A 23,082-nucleotide genomic window follows, 5' to 3' on the forward strand; every position below is an offset into this window, starting at 1 on the left:
AGTTTGTAAACCACTTGTTTGCCGTAACCTTGCTCTCCGTCTAGGGAGCTGTCCGTCGTTGTGGTGCTGAATCTAGCACTCAGTGACGTAGACTACCATCCGCAGGAGCGTCATCAGCAATGGGAATAGCAAGGAACCCGGCATGTAGGCTATAAAACCAAATAAAGAGACTGCAGTGGATTTTAAAATGTGAATTTCAATTGAATCCTAATGTGAAGAATGATATACATGCGTAATTGTTAGTCTTCAGGCTAAGATTTCTTTGTTCCATTTTCATAAAGACTATCGTGACTTTTTTTCGCTCATATCTGTGTCTTATTATTGTAGAAATTAATTTTTCGTTATCATAGTCTGCAGTCGTTTGAATAAAAGTTGATATTTTTAGATGCAGCCACCTCCCCCTCCCTTCCTACGCGTGCGTCCTACCCGCACGTCTCTCTCGGGACTCGAGCAGAGAGCCTACCCCAGGTACACTCGTATTTGACGTCAGAGACCTTCGTAATTTGACGTGTAAACATTTCTCAGCCCTCTGCACGGATTACGGATGTTTCAATGAGGCAATAACAAGTCAGTTCACGGACCATTTTCAGAGAGTCGCGAACAAGGGGAACGCAAAAAAACGGATTCATTCATTTGAAGTTCAGCATTTTTGGTTCATTTTCTGTTGTCTGTGCTGCTTTTCTTGAGCATCTATCCAAGAACACAATTTCTTAGCTCCTATTCTTCTGACATGGAAGTGAGATGTCGCCCAATGTTGACGAGCTGTGCTCTTGCGGTTCTCTGCTTCATCGTTCATTCCGTGGATGCTTCTTTCGGGGACAGACAGTACCTCAACGAATGGGCAGTCGAGATTCCAGGAGGAACCGACGCTGCCAGGTTAATCGCCAGAGAATTGGACTACGATTTGGTCCGACAGGTTGGTTCTCGTGACACCAACGCCCCTTTACAAACCCGATCAAAACTGAAGTTACGTGCAGTTTAATGTTTCTTCAATCTCAGACGAAGTGGTACACTATAGGAAAGTGTGCTCCGATTCGGAAATATTTATGAATTCTCTGTATAATGCACAGAGAATTGAGGGAACCATCGAGTTAGGTTGAAACTAATGCATTCATATATGTCTTTCATAAACGTAACCTTACACCAAATATAACAGCAATACATGTTGTGTGCAATAGTGTAGGATAGGCAACAGTTATTCAACATGATCCATTTTCAAAATGTTTTTGTTTAGATCTATAGTAAATAGTTAGTTCCGTATCGCAAATCTAATTATTTGCTTTGTAGTATCAGCGTAAGACTTGGATGAGTTTATTCAAAATATTTATAGACAGTGTGGGCTTTGATATGAGAGGGTGACCAAAATACATGACTGATCGTGACTCATTGATTATATTGAACTGTTTAGTAAACAACATACAGAGGTACTGTATGTTTGTTTGACTGTTGGATTTTATTTCTCATATCCGGATATATGAATAATTTCCTGGTACTCAAATGCCAGGCACACTAGGGGTTCTTTGGTTGACCACACAGAAGAACCTGTTGAAAAGCATTATTTAGTTCCTGGTAGAACCCTGTGTTGGTAGAATGTTTCAAGCTATAAACTTTGTTTGATAAGGGTGACACCAACATGTTCACAAAGTTTTTCCCCCCCAGATGTTTCTTGTGACTTATGGGGGAAACTCAAGCGTTTTTTGGTTAGGTTCAAGGTGTAATTTTATTCGATTTTGGTAGTGTGTACTACAGTGTTTTGCAATATATTTCCTTTCTGCATTGTTAAACATGAACACAATGCGATGACAGATGCACCAAGAAGCTGAAGTTTTGTGCAGCATGCTGCCAAGAATCAAGCAGCCCACAAGCAATGGAAGTCAGTTATTAACCAGAGTTTTCATTAAAAGGATGGAGAGGTGTTGACTTTACAAGGGTGTAGACATGATGAAAGAAATCTCATTCATCCATCGTAGAGATTTACATTTACATTTAGTCATTTAGCAGACGCTCTTATCCAGAGCGACTTACAGTAAGTACAGGGACATTCCCCCGAGGCAAGTAGGGTGAAGTGCCTTGCCCAAGGACACAACGTAATTTGCCTGGTGGGGAATCGAACCGGCAACCTTCCGATTACTAGCCCAATTCCCTAACCGCTCACCCACCTGACACCTGAGAGATCATATTTTTTAATATTAGTCATGGAAATATTTGAACATTTTGTTTGGAAATGTGCTTGATAATATTCTAAAGTGTTGAATGAAATAAGCTCAGCTTTTAAAATGGTGATTAAAAGAAACAAACGTAATTTCTGAAGTTATATTACAAAAGAATCGTAGCAAGTACCGGTACTGATGTGAAACAAACACTGAAAAGAAACAAAACTATGTTATTGCCTGACATTTGACTGCCTTGTATATTGAATAGTTACGGACTGTAGGGGCTAGATGACTGGATGACTGGTCTATGTTTTTTGTTTTTATCAAATATTCTTTAACACACTCTTCTTTTCTCCAGATTGGGACCCTAGAAAACCATTATTTATTCAAACACCCAAATCATCCTAGCAGGATGAAAAGAAGTGCACCTCATATCACCAAACGGTTGTCTGAGGACGACAGGGTGAGCCATTTTGTTTCTTTGTATTGCATATTTGCATTTTTGCCTCTATAATTGTTCCTTTTGGAGATGTAATATGTCATCAAAAAAAGCATTTTAGATCAAGCACAGGAACCTCATAGTACAGTGGAAACCACCAGTTTTCAGGATGAAACCAGTTTGAGATGCTTTGGTTCAAAGTAAAAGCCCTGATGTCTTGATTCCATGTGTAGGTGTCATGGGCAGAGCAACAGTACGAGAAGCGTCGCAGTAAGCGAGCGTCGCTCAGGAGCTGCAAGGACTGCCCTGCAGACAAGCTCTTTGATGATCCAATGTGGAACCAGCAGTGGTATCTGGTAGGTGTCTAAACATGAAAAGCAACCAGTAATCCCAAACAAACAGCATGTTGAAATGTTATTTTGCATGATTGCTTTTGTTTTTTAAACTGTATACCAACGTTACTGTAGGGATTAGTGCCACAGCTGAACCTTGTCTTTATCATCGTAGCATGGCTAAATTGTACAGCTCAAAATTGGTTGTTCGAATACAACACTACCCTACCCCCACCCCTTTGAACACATTGACAAACATTGGCTCACGCACACACTTTTCATGTAATTTCCGGCTGGTGTCTGGTCCTGCCTGTGTGGCCTGTTGTATACAGACTGCCTGTCTCTTGGGATTCAGCACTGATAGGAACGGACAGCTCCATGGCACTGAGCGTGTAGAAGATGTCTGTTCCTTCACCAAGCCTTTAAAAGCGCCTTGTGTAGCGAGAGTGTGCATGTATTACCAGGGTTTGGGTGTTTTTGTTATGTTGCCACTTGCCACAGAGAATGTACTAAACACAGGATCATGCGTGGCAAAAATATGTGTGAGTCAAATACCTAATACCAATAAACATGTATCTCTTGCCAAAAGAGCCATTTGCTTGATAGAAAATTCAGCCTAATCAGAGATTGTAAGGCAACTGAACTCCCACATTCTAATCTAATACAATCAAATAGACATTTGCACATTAATACCCACTTTGCCAGAACACAATGGCCATTTTGGTCCATTCAGGCCAAGCTGGTGCAAGACAGTGGATTGCGACAGCTGTGGTTCCATCACTGATCCATCACTGACACATCCATATTGTCCTGTGTGTGGGATTAAGCCGAGCTATCGTTACTACTTTTAATGAATTCCGAATGTATTTCAATGAAGTTCAGTCCTCTCATGATTTCTCACATCAGAACTGAGGTTTACGTATCACTGACAAACCAATTTAGGTTGAGCCACTGTGGGTTATTTAGTCAAGCATCAGCTGTAAAAGCGTCTCTGTCAAATGAGCTAACTTTGACACTTCACAATCTGTACTGGGTTTATATTGGTTCCATTAAGCCTAATGAATTGGAATTATTTTGAAATGGCTCTGTCCTGTCATTCTCCAAATCATTTGGCATTCACAGATTATCATCACAGGTCAGCTTTTGTAGTATTTTGACAAAATGTTTGTTGTTTGGGGTTAATGCTATTTGCTCGTCGACCAAGAAATTATCATGAGTGTGGAGAGAACATTTTGTGATAGTTGGTTAGAAGTATTTGATCATATTGAGTCATTATTTGTCATCTATTATTTTTCCATTGCAGCAGGGCTTCCGCCTGTCATCTCATGAAGACAGGGTGTGTGTATACTGTAACTGGTGTATGTGCGTCATTGAGTAAATATATATATTATCCCCTCAGCTTTATTCAGCCTGCATGCACTACTGAAAAATCTGAGTCACTCTCAGGGAAAATAAGAAAATAGGGGGAGTCAGGTGGCTGAGCGGTTAGGGAGTCGGGCTAGTACTCTGAAGGTTACCGGTTCGATTCCCGGCTGTGCAAAATTACGTTGTGTCCTTGGGCAAGGCACTTCACCCTACTTGCCTCGGGGGGAATGTCCCTGTACTTACTGTAAGTCGCTCTGGATAAGAGCGTCTGCTAAATGACTAAATGTAAATGTAAATAGATGAGATGAATCCTTTTCATCTGTCTGAACTGATGATCCTAATTGAATTGGTCATCAAGTCCTGCTTATTGTATTTACACACCGTGCCACTAGTTATCACTAAAAGGGAAACAGTGTGCTTCTTCCAGCACACTGTTTGGCCAACAGGCCAGTAAGGCATCCATAAAAATATGACTAGATTATGTCCTGCTTTCGTTCAACCCAAAAAATACTCTCTTTTAGAAAATGTGAATTTGTAAATATTCTGTTCTATTCTATTATGTTAAATGATAAAATGTTGCAAACATGATTATGTAGATCAAAATGGCTACCGCTCTGTTGTCATTAGTAACAAAAATAAACTGGATGACATCGGTAAACTACGTACAATGGCGTGGTTTGTGGCACTTCCACTCATTTGATGGGCTCTCTTCTCAGACGGTGGTGATAAGAAGGGAAATGACGAGAACCATGGAAGGATATTGAAATGGGATGACAGGGACAAGATATTGAGATTTGGAATGGGGGGGGTGAAAGACAGTGGGAGAGAGCGACCGAGAAAGAGAGAGAGAAGCAGGAGGGTCTTGGAGAGAAGGCAGGATATGTAGGATGGTCAAGGAAAAGATGCGAGAGATCGAGAAGGAGAGAGTGGAAGAGACAGAGGAAGCAAGAAAGATGTGAAGCAGTGTGTGTGGGAGGATTAAAGAAAGGACAGAAAAGGAGAGAGAGAGAGAGAGAAGAGGGGTGGCAAAAATTAACAGTGGGGAGCTTTGCAGAGATAGATGGTGCGAGAATGGGGGGAGGAGTGCGTGGGAAAAGGGAGGGATGGAGGCAATGACGTCGAGACGAGGAAGGAGGTAATAAAGGATAGCAGGGATGAAGAAAAGGGAGGGGGGAGAGGGCAGAAGGCAGTGATGTAGAAAGATGTGATAGGATAGAGAGAAGGAGGGAGGGAGCTGAACATGGGTGGAGGGAGGAATGGAGAATGCCGGCAGATTGAGTGTCTCAGGAGTAGCTGACTGTCTGATAATGCAATCAGAGAGGTGACTCACAGTGCCCACCCCCAGGGCTCTGTTTTCTGTGTGAAAGTGTTTGTGCTTATGTTGTGTTCGAGCTCCTACCAAATCATGTCTGTGACAATGTGCTGATCAATTGGTTTGTGTCGTTGGTGTCGAGAGCTCTTTTTGTGTCCGTTGGTGTTTAAACACTCTTCTCGAGTGTTTGCGTGTGCTTGAAGCAGTCGTATTTGTAGACTCCCTGGATGTCTGTGTGTGTCAAACTGAAATCTATGCATGAAGGGCTATGGAGAACCCACAGCGTATGTGCTGTTCAACAGATGAGTCATCCATCAAGATAGCCAGCAGCCCTATGATGGTGAAAAGGGAGGATGTCTGCTAAAGCCAGAGGGGAAGGAGGAGGAGGAGGAGAGAGACAGGGATGTTCAAGATGGGAAATAGCTGCATGTACGGACAGACAGAGAGACAGACAGACAGACATAAATACATACATATAGCCATCTAGACAGACAGACAGTCAGCCAAGAGGAGCCCTCTCACCGACTTGATGTTTATTTTCAGCGTTTGTCTCCTCCTATGAATCATTTTATTCCCCAGGCAATATCGCTAGTGTGGCCCTGTGCACTCTCCCTACTGATTATCCAATTATCACCTGCTTGGTTGCCACACGTACACACATACTGTAGACATACATACACACACACATGCACACTTTAAAGGGAAATACTGAAAAGACAGTGATAGCCACAGTGATAATGCGTTGGAGTGACAGAGGGTCTAGCTTTGCTTTCTCCCACCAGAAGTGGCTAGGAGAGTGAACTGGATGTGGACAAAGAACAACAAGCTGATAATGAATTATCACCATAGGTCAATGGGGGGGCGGGGGGGGGGGGTGACAGTTTGTATTAGTGTGAGATGGCGTTGCGTCTTAGACTGACCTTTGTCTATTCTGTTTTTCAGTGGAAACTGCGATACTTGATATTCACCCAAGCAGTTTAGTTGAATTACTAGGTCTAAGCTGTGGTATCAGATCTTCATCTCGTTCGATGGCTAGCATCCATTTGTTACGAGCACCTGAGTTAGTAGGCTTATGTCAGCTGTATGTTACGGTGAATATGCGTGATTTTGATGTCATGTCTCGAGATGTATTGTCATTTTAATGAGTTAAGTAACTTTATCAGAATAGCTGAACTCACGTCATGAAAAATCCAGATGCAACTGCCCAGCCGTTCTTAGATTTATTTATGTATTCCTAATTCTGCACAGACCGATTCAACAGGGCTTAATAATCAATCATCGATGAATAATTAACATTAATAACTTTCGTTCATGTCAATGATTCACCCGTAGGTATTAAACCCCTGGTTAAGTATTTTTCCATTTCACTTACAACAAATCTCAACTACCGCAACAAAATCAACATCAATCTCCCCCCCGCCTCCAGAAGCCTTATTTACACAGGTGTGATCTACGACACAACCGTACAGTTGATCTCCTTCTTCCTCTTTCTGCTCTGCTCTACCCATCCTTCCTTTAATGATCATCTTTGTGTCTCTCGTCTTTCTCTGTGTGTCCCCCTTCAAGCAAGACACCAGGACCTCGTCCTCCCTCCCCAAACTGGACCTGCACGTGATTCCCGTGTGGAAGAAAGGCATCACGGGAAAAGGTGTGGTCATCACCGTTCTGGACGACGGCCTGGAGTGGAACCACACCGACATCTACCCCAACTACGTAAGAGGGTTTCCATGGCGACGACCGTCACTGAGGCAGAGCGTCTCTATAGCAACACTGATGACACCTCACAAGGCGATTCATAAAGCCCCATTATATGTGGCATTGCTCATGCATAAGAACGCTTACATGCACAGAGTTCATTGGTTTACAGTGGGACACTAATTTACAGTTCAGTCTTATTATTTTATAAGGGTTTTATGATCATCAAATCCAATTAAATTTGTTTAGCCCTTAACCATAGAACTGCATGTAAATATGATAAGGATGCTCAATGTTGGCAAATTCAGTGTTTAATAGTGTGTGGTGTTTACCATAATTGACATATGAATTGTCAAGCTGTGTTAGCCTTTAGAAGACAATGGATTTAGGAAATAAAACACTTGAATCTACCAAGCGGAACTCCATAAATGATACATCTGTGCTTTGGTGGTAGAGTTTTTTCTAACACAGTAAAGCTTGCGTTGACCAGCTACAAGATAATGTGGAGAGACACCAAGAGAGAGAGTAAATGGGCAACAGAGAGAGAGAGATAGAGAGATAGAAAGAAAGAAAGAAAGAAGGAGAGAAAGAGGGAGCGAAAGAGGGAGAAAGGGAGAGATAAATCAGAGGCAAAGGAAGAGAAATGGAGAGCGGATGTGAAAGGATGTGTAACAGCATAATGGCTGGAATCAGCTCCTGTGCTACTTAATGAGAATGTAATTAATCAATGGGGCGATCTGGCGAGACAGGCACCGCCATTCGTTAAGGCACTTGGTGTCCATTTGCACATCATTAAAATGACGCAAAAAAAATTCTATGGTTGATGTTTAAAGTCAGTTCAGCATATTTTGAAATGTAAAACATGAACACAAGTCACACTGTCACACATTGTCTATCACAGTGACAGTAGTGTGTCCTTGTTGACCAGAGTGTATGACATTGAGTGTTCCTTTTTTCATTCTTTTTCTTCTAAAGGATGCAGCAGCCAGCTATGATTTCAATGACAATGACCCCGACCCATTCCCCAGATATGACTCCACTAATGAGAACAAGTATGTTGAAGCTTCCTTTCTACATTTTAATTCAAACTATGATTAGTCATGTAAAAACACATGTAACACATGTAACCGTGGCTTTTGCTTAAAGTAAAAAATATTCTTTATGAGTAGATATTTTTTAACAAACTTGAAAATGTATTTTTGGTATCATGGTTTCATCTTCAATGCTCAAACTAGGTCTAAAGCAACTTAATTGTGTATTAGACTTCCTGGAACAGGGATTATAAACACATTACATTATTTACATTTACATTTACATTTATTCATTTAGCAGACGCTTTTATCCAAAGCGACTTCCAAGAGAGAGCTTTACATAGTGCATAGGTCACTGATCATAACAACGAGATAGCCACAAAACATTGCGAGTAGCCAAAACATGAAGCACACATTGGCACACATTATGTCTAGACACTGTAATATCTGTCGCAACATACCAGTATGATAAAAGCAAACATGCATTTTTTTATGGGTATGGTCACATACAATGTACCATAATCCACTACCCAGTCACAGTACTCTCTGATTGCATAACTTAATTGAAAGGATTGACTGGGATGTTGACAACCAAGCTGAACTCATGAAATCTCCCAGACGTTTTCGTGTGTGTTAATGGCCACATACAGTATAAGAGATACTTTTGTATGTCGCTTTTGCTTTCATGCTACAGTATTTGTTTGTGTGTTAGAGTGCCATATTGAACCTAACATTTGCTGTGATGGCTTTTGGGCTATAGACCAGAACGACATTTGGGTTTTGTATTTTGTTTCCATAATTGTGGGAGCCTTGCTTAAAGGTTTCACCCAAAACACTCGACACTACGCAAAATTGTGGACAAAGCAATAGGAGTTTAAGTTGGAGCAATGAAAGATTTGGCTCCATTCATTGGAGTCCAATGCGTTTTTTTAACTTTATGTGGTGAAATAGTTATTTGAAAATCTTCAAATGACCACCACATCCATCACTCTACTGTCACATCCTTAATGGAAAAACGCTTACTGAGGTTTTAATTCTCGTTCTCTCTCTCGTCCCACTTCTCTGTTTGTCAGACAATACCTGGGAATGATGACTCACTCTATGCCAATTGTGGGGTTAGCTAAACACAAGTCATGTAACCACCTCCCCACTCTTGTCAGCAAACTCTATTGTTATCCATGTTCACTGGTTCTCTTGTATAATTGAGACACTGCCAGTAGAGCATTTCATATGTCACTGAGGCAGGCCGAATGGCCTGCCGTCCATTCTCATGATGACAAACATAATAATTAGGAGACACTGTTATGTAATCAAACAAACAACCAATCATGTTGAGTGCGTATGATTCCAAAGGTTATACAGAGGAAACAATCTGTTTAGATGACACGTTTAAGCTTAAACAATAATGAGATTCTGTCTTTTTATTTATTTATTTAAACTGTTTTGGGGGTTTTTGGAAGTCGAAGTTCAATGAATGAAGGGTATTTTGTAGTCACACCAAAAGTGGTCACGACTCGTCTAAAACAAAGGCGGTTTTGTCTTCTATGAAACATTTTGTCATTCTGTATTTTCTCAGGCATGGGACCAGGTGTGCTGGTGAGATTGCCATGCAAGCAGACAACAACAAATGTGGGGTTGGAGTAGCTTACAATTCCAAGGTTGGAGGTATGACATTTAGCATTTTGCTCTGTGAAATGTGTGTCAAGATTATGTAGTGCACATTTATGTGTTTGTGTGCCAATGTGTTTGTGTGCTTGCATTCTTGTGTCATTATGAGTGCACAAACGTGCGTGTGCATGTGTTTGTGGCTGTCCTTGATTCCATACAGTAGGTGTGTATTTGCACAATTTGTAAGACACACATCTTGGGCTACTAACATAATAACTTTTAGAACCGGTGATTGCATTGGGCCACTTACCCAATCCGATCTATCCACCTATCTTCTAAAGAATATTATATCATATCAGAGGATGAGGATCAGATAGGTCAACATTCAACACCTGTTTCACACAAGTCTAGATGGTCAAAAATGCAACGGTTAGAAGTACACTTCAGCAGACATGCATAGCAACAGCGATGACACGGTTAATCTTCGAATGGTCTAAATTAAATTCACTGGGCAGTTTGCTAGATGACCTAAATGTATTTGGTTAATCCCGTCCAGGGATCCGCATGCTGGATGGTATTGTGACGGATGCCATCGAGGCCAGTTCAATTGGTTTCAACCCGAACCATGTGGACATCTACAGCGCCAGCTGGGGGCCCAACGATGACGGCAAGACAGTGGAGGGGCCCGGTCGTCTAGCCCAGAAAGCCTTTGAGTATGGCATTCAGAAGGTAACGCTATAGCTACTATAACTGGACTTCTAATGACTTCATCAACAGAACATCACGCATCATGAGTAGACTTATGAGTCCTATGATAATGAGTAATTATGTTAAATAATGACATTAAACTAAAAACAATGTTTGATGTGGTAAGTCTTGTTTTGTACAATGCCTCACAAGAAAGGAAATGCAAATGGCCATCACAATCATAACTCAACTGATCAAAAAAAAAAAAACGTTTTGGTAAACCGTCAAAGTAATCTAAGGATGTTGCCAAGGTTCTGAGAATAATTCATCATTGCATCAAGTTACATACACAATGTGGTTAACAAAGATCTGTCTGGGTAACTCTGCCTAACTCTAGATATCTAGATAAATAGTAAATTCTACTGCCTAGTATGAAATCATTAGCTTATCATTATAATACCACAGAGCTGTCAACACAGCCTCGTATCACTAACTTCTTATTACCGTCTTTTTCAGGGGCGTGGAGGGAAGGGCTCGATATTTGTGTGGGCGTCAGGAAATGGAGGCCGTCAAGGGGACAACTGCGACTGTGATGGCTACACAGATAGCATCTATACAATCTCCATTAGCAGTGCCTCACAGCAGGGCCTGTCACCCTGGTATGCCGAGAAGTGTTCCTCCACACTGGCCACAGCCTACAGCAGTGGGGACTACACCGACCAGAGAATAGTGAGTATCACTACACCACTGCAGTGTAGATGATGGGAAATATTGTGATGGATGTTGTGCTTTTATGTTGTGCCTTACCATATCATGTCACATGACCTTACCTTGTCTCATGCAATATTGTGTGATGGTGCCTTATGCCTTACATCATACCATGTTCTGCTACGCAACGTTTTTCATAGCAATAATTACTCAATTGCATTACATTAATTTACGATGCGATGTGACATTCTGGTAGCACTTTGGTTAGTGTAACCTGATGGCAGCATCTATTCATGAGTAAATTCCTTTTCTTTCCCTTTTTCTCTGCAGACAAGTTCAGATTTGCATAATGAATGTACCGAGACACACACCGGAACATCCGCTTCCGCCCCACTGGCTGCTGGGATATTTGCCCTGGCACTTGAGCAGAAGTAAGGAGACAACTCTTGGTAGAAATGTTCTACCACCCTTCTCACATTTTCTCTCACCATCTAATTATCAATAATGCTGGAAAAATGTTAAATCCAGGTTACCCTCAACTTCACGTGTCTTTGGTAAATTCTCAATGGTTGTTTTGTCTCAACCTCTCAGCCCAGAGCTTACCTGGAGAGACCTGCAGCATTTAGTGGTGTGGACATCTGAGTTTGACCCGCTTGCCAATAACCCGGGCTGGAAAAGGAATGGGGCAGGCCTCATGGTGAACAGTCGCTTTGGATTTGGCCTGCTCAATGCCAAAACTCTTGTGGACCTGGCAGACCCAGCCACCTGGAAACACGTCCCTGAAAAAAAGCAATGTATCGTCAGAGATGAAGCTTTCCAGCCTAGGTAGAGTAGCTTTCTTTAAATGTCTATTTTTGTGAATAGTTCATGGATAAACATATTACATGCCTGATATTGTTTTTAGTTTGATTCTTGATCTTGAAATATCCCAATGCTTTGGTATTTCTGGTAAAGCAACAAATCAGCTATAGCGTGTCATGAAAATCTGAGATGACAAATATAAATTGTGTTTGTTTGTGTCTGAGAGAGAGAAAGCGACTGCCACAACATCATCCCTGTACAAAGCCCTCTGTGGAGGAAGCAATCTTCCCTCCTCTATCTTCCGTGGATCCAAAGAGCTGTTTTGTTTACCTCCACTGCAGATTAAAAGCCTCCGGAAATGCTGCCAGGCACTATTTTGGCAGATTCTGCAGTCCTGCAACATATCCCTCTAAATGACCTCCATTTTACCTGTCATGCTAATGCTAGCTGGTGACCCAAGTTAATACAAAACAGGGCATAAACAGGGCTTTACAACTGTCCTCCTGGTTGTTGGGATTTAGTGACTTGGTGGTATCGACACCCCTGTTACCTTAGACATCAGCAAGCCAGCACTGTGTAATCCCTTAGATTTTGTTTCCTATCTCCCCTTCGACTTACTTTAGTCCCCATCCTCCTCTGACAGCTTGGTTAGAGTAATCCCTCCATTCATGTGTGGATTTAATAGACAAGGGATTAACGTTGATTCTGAGAGAATTATGGTGGACCATCTAAATAAATGTATACTTGCGTCATACTAAAGTTGAGTGTATGCAAACTACATACTTGATAAAGGTTTCGTAAGAAGGATTGGGTCCACCCGTCCAAGTGCTCCCCTTAAACTAACTTTTATTATTGAGGAAAAAAGATTCTGGGTGGGTAATAATGCCACAAAGACAGAAAGACAGAAAATATTACGACCAGAAAGGTTATCTTGTTGTGAAGTCAAATCCAGGTCAACAACAGCAAAAATAGTCACCTCAATCAAAAGATGACAATCTGTCAATGACCCCTCAACTGTGTCATACAGTCTAAAAAGTAACTAACATTGGGCAACTTGAATGAGAAGACAACTTGGGAAGAGCAACGGGTGAATTAAAAGTCAAGATGTAACAAGCCATCCAGTCATTGCAAAACACACAAAAGCAAATGCAAGCCACTGGTGCAGTACACTATGAAGGCTGCGAGTATGGCCTGGGGGTGTAGTCTCACCATGTATGTCTTCCTATGGCAGCAGGAGTAAATTCCCCTCACTCTCTTCTTTAAGATGTTAAAATGGGTGAAGGTATGCACCCCTCTCAACATTCAGATCAGTGCAGCACTGGTAGCTGGCTATTGTCCAAGAATTGGGGAACATTTAGAATGAACACCAGTGTAGTGACTAACCATCCCAGTAAGGGCCATGTAGTGATGAATCTGAAGAAGATTTAGCCGAGGACGAATGTAGATACACAATTAAAAGGTTTGATATAGATAGTTTATCATCAGACAATCACTGTTAGTGAGCATCGGTTGCACACATGACAAATAACATACTAAGAGGAACAAAGGACTCTTATGCTGTGCTGTACCGTAAACATGAATCTGGAATGGTCATTAAAGCTTGGTTTCCAGTATTCTCATAATCTGGTGCCCAAATGTTGCTTTGTTTCTAATGGGGAGTTGACCTTTGACATGTGTCCACATACCAAACTAAGAAAAACATATTCCCAGGCCAATACCTACCCAGTGGTAGACTCATACTAACTGCATTACTATGGTAAACTAGAGAGGGTACAATTTCTGGGGAAATTGTAGGGTGTGCTTGCTTGCTTCGGTTGCACAGGGGTCCGTTTTTGAATGACATTTTTACAACTGATATATCTGTATATTTTATATTAAAATGCATACTTATTATTTATAAAGATTACATAGATTTAAAAGCATTTTTTTTGTGCTGCTCATTTACAACTGAAAATACGAGTGAAGTGTAGAATTAAATATGATGTCTTCTCATTTCCCCTGCAAGAGGCAGCCTCATAGCTGAATCAAAACGAATAAATTTGGCAGACCGGTGTAAAAATTGACCTAATCTCTATGACTTAAACGTCCTTTTAAGTTTTCCCTTCTCGTGGTATTTTCAGGCATTTAGCCTACTCATATTGCATTCATTCATTAATAAAGAACCCCCTTTGAAGATTATTCTACGACGTTACCGGCAGTAGAAGATGGAATCGCGATTCAAACAGTACCATCTGCTAACTGAAAATATGCCCCCAAAAACGTAAATAAGCTTGACATTTATTTAGTGGAAAATCGCTCATTCATAAAAAGCTCACTGGTAGCGATCATTGTCAGTAACAACGCAAAATGCGATATAGCCCTGTGTGGAGAAGCTGCCCCGGTAAATTGTACTACTACGGTACAGTACTAGACTACTGCTGTGTTCGTCTCTGTAGCGATTGCGTTGGTTGAATTGGATTTAACGTTCCGTTGTACGGTTTAGGCTGAAATTAATTATTTTCATGAACAGATTGACAAAGTTTAGGCTGTGGCAATGAAGTTCAGGTTAGTAGTTAGATAGACTTTTGATTTAAGTAAGGGGAGTGCCGAACATGTTCTGTCGCCGTTTAACTTCCTACAGCTGTGTAGATGTTTTTGTAGTGTCTCGCGTAGGCTACAGCGTTGCAGTGATACACTGGATTGAAAACACAGGTAATGATAATTTCACTCACAAATCGTTTACTTGTAATCTAATGTCATAATAAATCCTACAACGAAAATGTATATGTGAGGAATGTTTATTTTAACGATTGAAAACAGATAACGCTACATCATAGACCACTGTAGTATGTGTTGCCCGGGCAACACAGGCTAATGTCATGATGCTAATACTTCAGCTGAAATAGTAGACTACTGTTTCCGAAAGTAGATGTACTTCCTTAATAATATCAGCTTATACTGTACATTACACATCACAAGTGTGTGTCATATCACAAAGTAAAATGAGTAAATAGTTATCACCCTGGCCTCTTTGCTTGTGGCGTTTCTGCAGCTGCCTTGCAGTAAAGCTATAGTTAGCCTAGCTATCCCCCAAGTTAACAGATGCGAAACGAATGTTCTGCCAAAGGTAGTCACGCGTGTTTTCGTGACGTTAGTGACGTAGTGACGTTAGTAACGTCAGTGACTGTGGCTAGCAAATTAGCCACCGTTAGCTTCACTTTTCGCCACAAAAACTTAACTTAAGCCCAAACCATGCAACGGAACGTAAATTCCAATACAAGCAACTCAATCGCTACCAAGACGAAACTTTTGACACCTACGTTGTCTATGTAGGCCAAATATTGACTGAGTTTTAGGGGGGCAAAAAGAAATAAAACTAGAAACGGCTGTTCCTGCGAAACAGCAGTGAGAATGCTGAAAACCTGAATGGGGATAGCTGACCATGCTAAAAAAGCTGAAAATAGTGAAAATTTAGTAGAAAGTTATAAGCTGAAGCTTCAAAGCAACCGAAAGGTATTTTTGAAAGGGGCTGGAGCAGCATTCCAACAATGATTTGAAAGGATTTACCATTACTTTTAAAGGGAGAATAATTTGCACAAAAACCTTAATATTTTAAAAAGTATAAAAGTGAGAAATGAGAAAATACCCGCAAGCTGAAATGAATTTCAAAAATGTGTGAGTCACACAAAAGAGGCAGTGTGGAAGCTGAACTGCATCATCTGCATCATCTTAACAAAGCTAAGAGCTAAAATAGCCTACAATGCGGGAGAAGCTGAAAGCTGAACTGTTAAACAGAAGAAGTAGGCTAGCTAGTCGGAACAAGAATATTATCGTTTTAACAGCTGAAATTATAGTTGGGATAGTAATAGCAGTAGCAGATGTAGCCTACCATTGAGTGCGTTTACTCGGCTTTCTTAGTTGGATTCAATGTGTTGATGGAATGAAACATACAGCAGTAGAGCCGATACAGGAAGACACGGCGACACTTTTTTGCAGAAGGATGATGGTGCAAGTTTTGTCCGTGGAGCATACAACGATTAATAAAAAGAATCATGTAGACGCGTTTATTGAGTAATCGCATAACTAATTACACATGTAAACGGAGTAATTGTATTATTGGCATAAACCGACAATTGCTAGTAATCGTGTTTCTCATGGTCAAGTAAACGTACCAATCACCTGTGTGAGAGACTGAGTGGTGCGTGTCTGTCGTTACGGTGATGGTGCAGCTATGATTGCTAACGCGCTGAGGGCAGAGAATAAGAGAAATGTAGCTAGAATCCACACCTCAAACAAGTTAACCTAGGCGCAAAACTGTACGTCCAATCCAAAATATAAGGATATTTTCCGAGACCCAAGACTCTGCCGAAACCAGAGATATTCTTTATATGTCTGTGCAGTCAGAAATAGACTCTACCTGCAGTTTCAAAAACGTGTTCCTTTTGCTTTCCTGGTGCTTGTTTGTTTGGTTGCCACGGTGATGGCGCAGCTGTGATAGCTAACGAGCTAGGCAGAGAGAAAAACGAACATTTACCTAGCATCCACACCTCAAACAAGTTGACCTAGACGCAAAACTATACGTCCAATCCAAAATATAAGGATATTTTCCGAGACCCAAGACTCTGCCGAAACCAGAGATGTCCTTTATATGTCTGTGCGGTCAGAAATACGACTCTATCGGCAGTTTCAAAATCTTGTTCCTTCTTGCTTTCTCTGACTGATTTTACTCACCTCTCCATTGAAGTTAGTGAGAGAATTTGAAAGGCTGCTCTCGCTTCAAGGCTCATAGCTGAAAATCTGTAAATGTGAGCTCTTTAGTAGTTACATTGGCTGAAAGAGGACAATTTTTCCTACATTTTAAGGTATAACTTGTTTCTGTAAGTTAAACTATATGAACGTTAGAGGAATTTGTTTGACAAATTAGTTGAATATCAGAAAAAGAGCAGCCAGCAGAGTGTGCCACTCTGCTTGCTGCTCATTCATAAAAATCAAGAAGGAGCAAACATTTTAATGTATTTCAAACTGTCATAATTCAAAATTGGCTGAACATTTGAAAAAGCTGAATCATTTGGGAATAGCTGAATGTCTTGTGAACATTTTAAAGGTTGAATGGTGTCTCTAGCTGAAAGTAAGCTGAAGTAGTTACGTTTGAAAGAGGAGGAAGCTTTTTAATGATTTGAAAGGATTTACCATTACTTTTAATGGGAGAATAATTTGCACAAAAACCTTAATGTCTTAAAAAGTATAAAAGTGAGAAATACCAAAAGTCATATCCATCATCTCCTGAAGGAGCTGAACGTTTTGATACAAAAGTTGTAGGAATCGGTTAAAGTATGCAGAACGAGTTAAAGGCCAAAAAACGGCGGAAGAACTAAGAAGTTGAAAAACAATAGTGAGAATGCTGAACAGCATTCTCACAATAATAAAGAGAAACAGGAAAACAATAGTGAGAATGCTTAACAGCATTCTCACAATAATAATATATATGTGAGAGAACAAAGGTTGTGCTCTCGCCGAAGGCTTGAGCACACCCAATAATAAGAAACAATTCAATTCTTCACAGCAATGTATTACTATACTCAAATAATCAGACTTTTTTTTAATGCTGAGATTGATGTTTTCGAAAAAGACAAGAAGAACAAGCTTTGTATTGGACATAGTTCCTCTCACATTTATCAAAGAATGTGTCATGTCGGTAGTTAGACGCCGGTTCTCTGTTTCTTTTTAAGGAGCTCATTTGCTGTTTTCTTGATGTTCCCACAGGGCATTGAAAGCAGCAGGGGAAATCACCATAGAAATTCCCACCAAGGCGTGTGTAGGGCAGGAGAATGCTGTTCTGTCACTGGAGCATGTGCAAGTGGAGGCCAGTATTGAGTACACCCGAAGAGGAGACTTGCATATCACGCTTATGTCCCCGTCAGGTTAGTAAACATTTATACACAACATTTTTGGTGGTTTGGCATATCAATCGCATTGGTTTCACATTGACAGAAGTTTTACAATATAGAAATAATGTGAGGACAGTACATACCTAAGGTACTATACGTTCCTGCCGCTATCCCTCCAAACTCCATCCGAGGTCATTGGACCTGGCTTTGCATTGCTCAGGTGCTCTTTAGACCCCAGACTAAGTTGCACTGACAGCTACTGATCAATTCTCGCAAGCGGTTCTAGACATACTTTACGTGGGAGATGTTGAGCTTCACCATAAATCTTAATCTACTCTACATCTGCGTTCTTCCATCTCAGTTTCAAGAATTTAGATTTATCTCTGAATAGTTCCTCACTTCTTTTCACACAACCCCCGTTTGTACCATCTGGAACCTGATTGGTTGAAAGGGGCCAGCCAAATTATCCCACTCACATGGTTGAGCCGGTCTCATCAACTTACAGATAAATTGTGTCGAAGAAAAAGTTATAATTACAAAAAAGTACCCCAGAGCATTAGACGACCCAGGTGCGGTCCGCTTGTTCCAAATGTTTCCGTATGTGTTTTACTGACTTATTCTTAACCATCTGCCCCTTCTTTTTTCCCATCAGGCACTAGCACGGTACTTCTGGCTGAGAGAGAGAGGGACATTTCCTCCAACGGTTTCAGGAACTGGGACTTCATGTCCGTCCACACCTGGGGTGAGGATCCCACTGGAACTTGGACTCTCAAGATCACAGACACGGTAAGTCAGAGGGATTGAAGCCTTTTGGTTTGTGCCAAAGTTTAATTGCATTTACTGTACAAAACTCAGGGCGCCCCTCAAATCTATGAACCCACTAAACGCATGTTTACCGTTGCAGGTTTTCCGGTTAGACATACACACATAACTTTCCCTAAGCCACAGTTGACCTTTAGATAGGCCCAAATTGTGCAACCTGTGGATTCTAATTACATCTTGATAATAAGCATGGCAAAGTCATTAAGAGTCTTAAATCTTCGAAATGAAGGTTGTTTGATCAGTTTGGTTACTAGCGTCAACAGGACAAATTAGAGCAGGGCTTTCTCTTCACATTGACATGTTAATGGGATGAAGGACCTGGACATTAGCCCTTATTGAACAAACACTGCCCCCAGGAAATTGATGAGTGAAGACTGAAAGGAAGTAAAGAATAAATGAAACACGTGATTAGACCATGATGGTCACACACATAAGTGTCACACACATAAGCTATTCCAGCATGGCAGTCCAGTTATTATTAACTAATACCTTTTGTATAAATAATCTAAATGATTGATACTGTTACTGCTGATACTGTTCATACTCATACAAGCATATTTGTCATTATACACATTATACAATTTTCATGTTATTATTTTCATTGTATCTTATTATACAACATTGTATATTTCACAACAAACAAACATCACATATAGTTAATTTATTCAAAAACCTCCCTCACAGCACATGGGAGCTAAGAAAAGCTAAGGACATTTAATTCACCTTTCAAAATTCATATGCATTGACATTTGAGTCGAATGGCTGCGCAATACCATTTTCAGCTTTGGAATATTACCAGTCAGCTTAAAAATAGCTGCAGTGGGTCTTTAAGATGTGAAGATTTGAATTTGAAGGTAATTACAAAAGATACTGGAAGATCTGTGTTCTCGGGCTGTCTTTGTTTTCCGGTCCACCATCCTTCCCTTTCCTCATTTATCCCTCCCTGCTGACGCTTTTGTTCTGTTTGTCGCTCAGTCAGGGCGGATGGAAAACGAGGGTCAGATCTTGAGCTGGAAGCTGATTCTCCACGGGACCTCAGAGAAACCGGAGCACATGAAGGAACCCAGGGTGTACGTTCCCTACAACGCCGTGCAGAACGACCGGCGTGGAGTGGAACACATGGATGACATGATGGAGGTACAATAAGCTCACTACCATGGAGACAGTGTTGAGACAGTGTTGAGATAGGGGCAGCGGTTACGGTTGGGATGTATAGTACATTAGACATGAGACAGGTGTCACACACATGATACAACAGGTATGGCATCATATAGATATGTATGAATATGGCATGAAATAGATATTGATGTATAAAGAAGGACATTTTACTGATGAGATAGCAGAGTTCTATGTACAGAGGGAGATCTACAGTAAAACAGCAATGACTGTCAGTTTTACTTTATTTAAAGATAATGTTTTGTATTCTATTCTAACTTTACACCTAATTAAATTACATGTAAGTGCTAATCCTTGTGATCATAATAAGGCTTATGATGAGATGAGAGTGTCTATGCAAAAGTGAATAACTTTGTTACAGTAGAATATAGAGGATTCAGCCAGAAGATTCAGCCGCCAACAACAAATATGGCCTCGTTGTAAACGTCTGCCTCTTATCACATCTCTCCCATCCAATCAAACAGGAGCTTCCCAAAGCAAAGACCCCACCCCAGAAGACCCCGCCCAGTCCTGCCAAGGTCTCACTTCCCACAAACCCAGGGAAAGAGCCGCCCTCCACCTCTCCCCTGTCCCCCTCCCTCGCTCTGCTGCGTCTTCTCCAAACGGCCTTCAACCGGCAGACCCCGGCCTCCCTGCCCACATCCCCAGCAAAACCCCTGTCCTCCTGGGGGAGCCACTACCAGCGTCTTCCCCCACAGAAGCTGTACCAGGCCCTGGATAGGATCAACCAGTACCGGGGGAAAGAGGACAGCCTGTACAGCGACTACAGTGATGGCTTCTACAGCACCAAGCCCTACAGGCACAGAGATGACCGGCTGCTGCAGGCACTGTTCGACATGCTGGGAGATGACAGCCAGTGAGGTGGGAAGGAGAGGGCGGGGGGTGGGGGAGGAACTGAGGCAGACAGGGAGGAAGGGATTGAGGTAGAATAGAGGGGTGGGTGATGAGGATCCTGGAAGGCACTGTCCAGTCAGGCACAAATCTATTTGATGAAGTTCAGTTCAAATTCAATCATATAAGATTACATATCATAAGCATAAATGGTACTATGGAGTAAAATTATGGCATATCTTATGACTGCTCTATACTCCACTGGCTGCTTATTGTTTAAGTGTTATTAATTAAATTGTTATGATATTATAACTAAATTGTGATCCATGCATAAAATACTATTATTAGCTGGTTCATCCATCAGCTGAGTTAGTGCCAGGCATGACCAAAGGCAATGGGCTGTACCGTAGGCTGTGGCCCTGTGTGCTGTAAATTGACCAACTCTGAGCTGAATGTGATAGAGGCAAAACTGGGCAGAGACGAAGTGTGGAGAAAGAGAAAGTGAGTAGGAGTGAGGGAAAGTAAAAGAAAATTTTAGTTTTGTAATTCTGTTCCAAAATATGCTGCATAACAAGAAATAGCAGCTTTCCAGCCTCTTTTTCTTTCTGTTTCCTTTTCTTCCGTTTTTCACTTTCTGCTTGAGCATGCCATTTTAAAATATAGTTCTGTACTTGTAGCTATATAATCTACATATTATACAAAGACAATGATTGTAATATTATTTGAAAGATACATGACCTGAAATCCTCTCACAAACTCAATACTATTATTGTTTCTCTGTTGGGACATGTCAATGTCTATATTTATTTTGGTGCAAGGGTGGACATGCTTACTTTGATCTTACTAACTTTCATACTTGAGAGTCAAATTAAAACTTGTTTTACACAAGTTAAGATTTGGGCACATGACAATAGTATAATGTTTAGCAGGGCCAGCGTTACAAGTGTAACATTAAATAGGCCTCTATATACCACTTCCTTTTCAAAGTTGAAACTCGCAGTTGTTGACAAATGGTATATTATTCTCAGGGTGTCAACAAAGTATTGGAGAGTTTGAGAACTAGCTGCAGCCCTTCATTGTGTTCTCCTGAAAGTATTAGTGGTACAAATACAGACTTGTTCTTTAAAGTACAAAGTAACACATGCTATTTGAGAAAAATGATGAATAGTCTTTTGGCTTTTTATTAAAATAAATAAATTAAAGGAAAAATGTAATCATTCAAAAACAAAAGAGAAACACAATCCTGCAACCAGACTTCACAATCAATCCTGGACATGTGCAATTTGATTATTTTTTCTATGTGAAAGTATAATGCTGCATCAAATATATAAATATTTTTGAATTTTCTATAAATTATTCATATTATATCAAATATATACATATCCCGTGATTAATTTATTGAACCTTATTTAATGTGATATTTAAGACAATACAATTATGTGCTGTGATTATTACAACTTTAAGAAATTATACATACAAAGAAACACTGCCACAAAACAAATCCAAAAGATTTTCTGTGTTTAGGCGGGTGTGAAACAGGCCTAACATGATGTTGCTGTTGTAGCTATTTATTATTAACTATCCGTCAATAACACCACTACATAGTTATGTTTAATTTAATGAAAACTTGAGTGTAGATGATTGGTTTCTATTACAAAGTCGCCAGTTTGAAGGTCTCCCAGTATCACTTTGGTGTGGGGCTATAAAACTAACATTCCTTAAACCACCTTGGCATTAAAATTTGCTCTACTTATGGTCTAACTCCACAAACTCTGGTAACTGAAGCCTTTATAAATGCTAATGTAATGCTTATGACAATGTTACAGTAGGAACTGTAATAGGTGTACTAAGAGATGCACTATGTAGAGTCCCTCCCCTAAATTGATAATCCATCTGTTTTATCCAATGTTGGTTGGACTGGACTTCCTGCCCGGTGATATTAACCCCACCTCTCTGCCTCAATAAGGTGAAGACTGAGATGAAAGAGGAAAATAGGTTTACATTCATTCTGTAATTTATCCATCTTTAAATGTAGATTGTGTTGTTTATTTGTTTGGTTCTGTTGTTTGGGTTTGATTGATGCTTCTGTCCAAAGTTATTTACTAGAGCTGAACTATGTTGCCATTTCTATGTGGATGTAAAACATGAGATTTACCTTAATAAACTGCAAAGTGACCTCTTGAGTGTGTCTGAGTTGTTGGAACAAAAAAAAAGTTAGGAATCTAATTTAATGGCATCTCTTTCTAAGCTATAGC

At 40.6% G+C, this 23,082-nt stretch overlaps 1 protein-coding gene across 1 annotated transcript; it reads left to right on the plus strand.

Annotated features, from left to right (window-relative positions):
- Window positions 1-325: 325 nt before the first annotated feature.
- On the plus strand, window positions 326-23,003 carry pcsk1 (proprotein convertase subtilisin/kexin type 1). The gene is made up of 14 exons (XM_062457482.1): window positions 326-916; window positions 2,512-2,616; window positions 2,826-2,948; window positions 7,168-7,314; window positions 8,272-8,348; window positions 9,904-9,992; window positions 10,492-10,664; window positions 11,139-11,351; window positions 11,661-11,761; window positions 11,922-12,155; window positions 17,874-18,031; window positions 18,651-18,784; window positions 19,796-19,957; window positions 20,461-23,003. The coding sequence occupies exons 1-14, from the start codon at window positions 731-733 to the stop codon at window positions 20,854-20,856; spliced, it is 2,298 nt and encodes a 765-aa protein (XP_062313466.1). The 5' UTR covers window positions 326-730; the 3' UTR covers window positions 20,857-23,003.
- Window positions 23,004-23,082: the final 79 nt, after the last annotated feature.

This window comes from Osmerus eperlanus, chromosome 1, assembly GCF_963692335.1.
Source record: "Osmerus eperlanus chromosome 1, fOsmEpe2.1, whole genome shotgun sequence".
Classification (NCBI taxonomy): Eukaryota; Metazoa; Chordata; class Actinopteri; order Osmeriformes; family Osmeridae; genus Osmerus; species Osmerus eperlanus.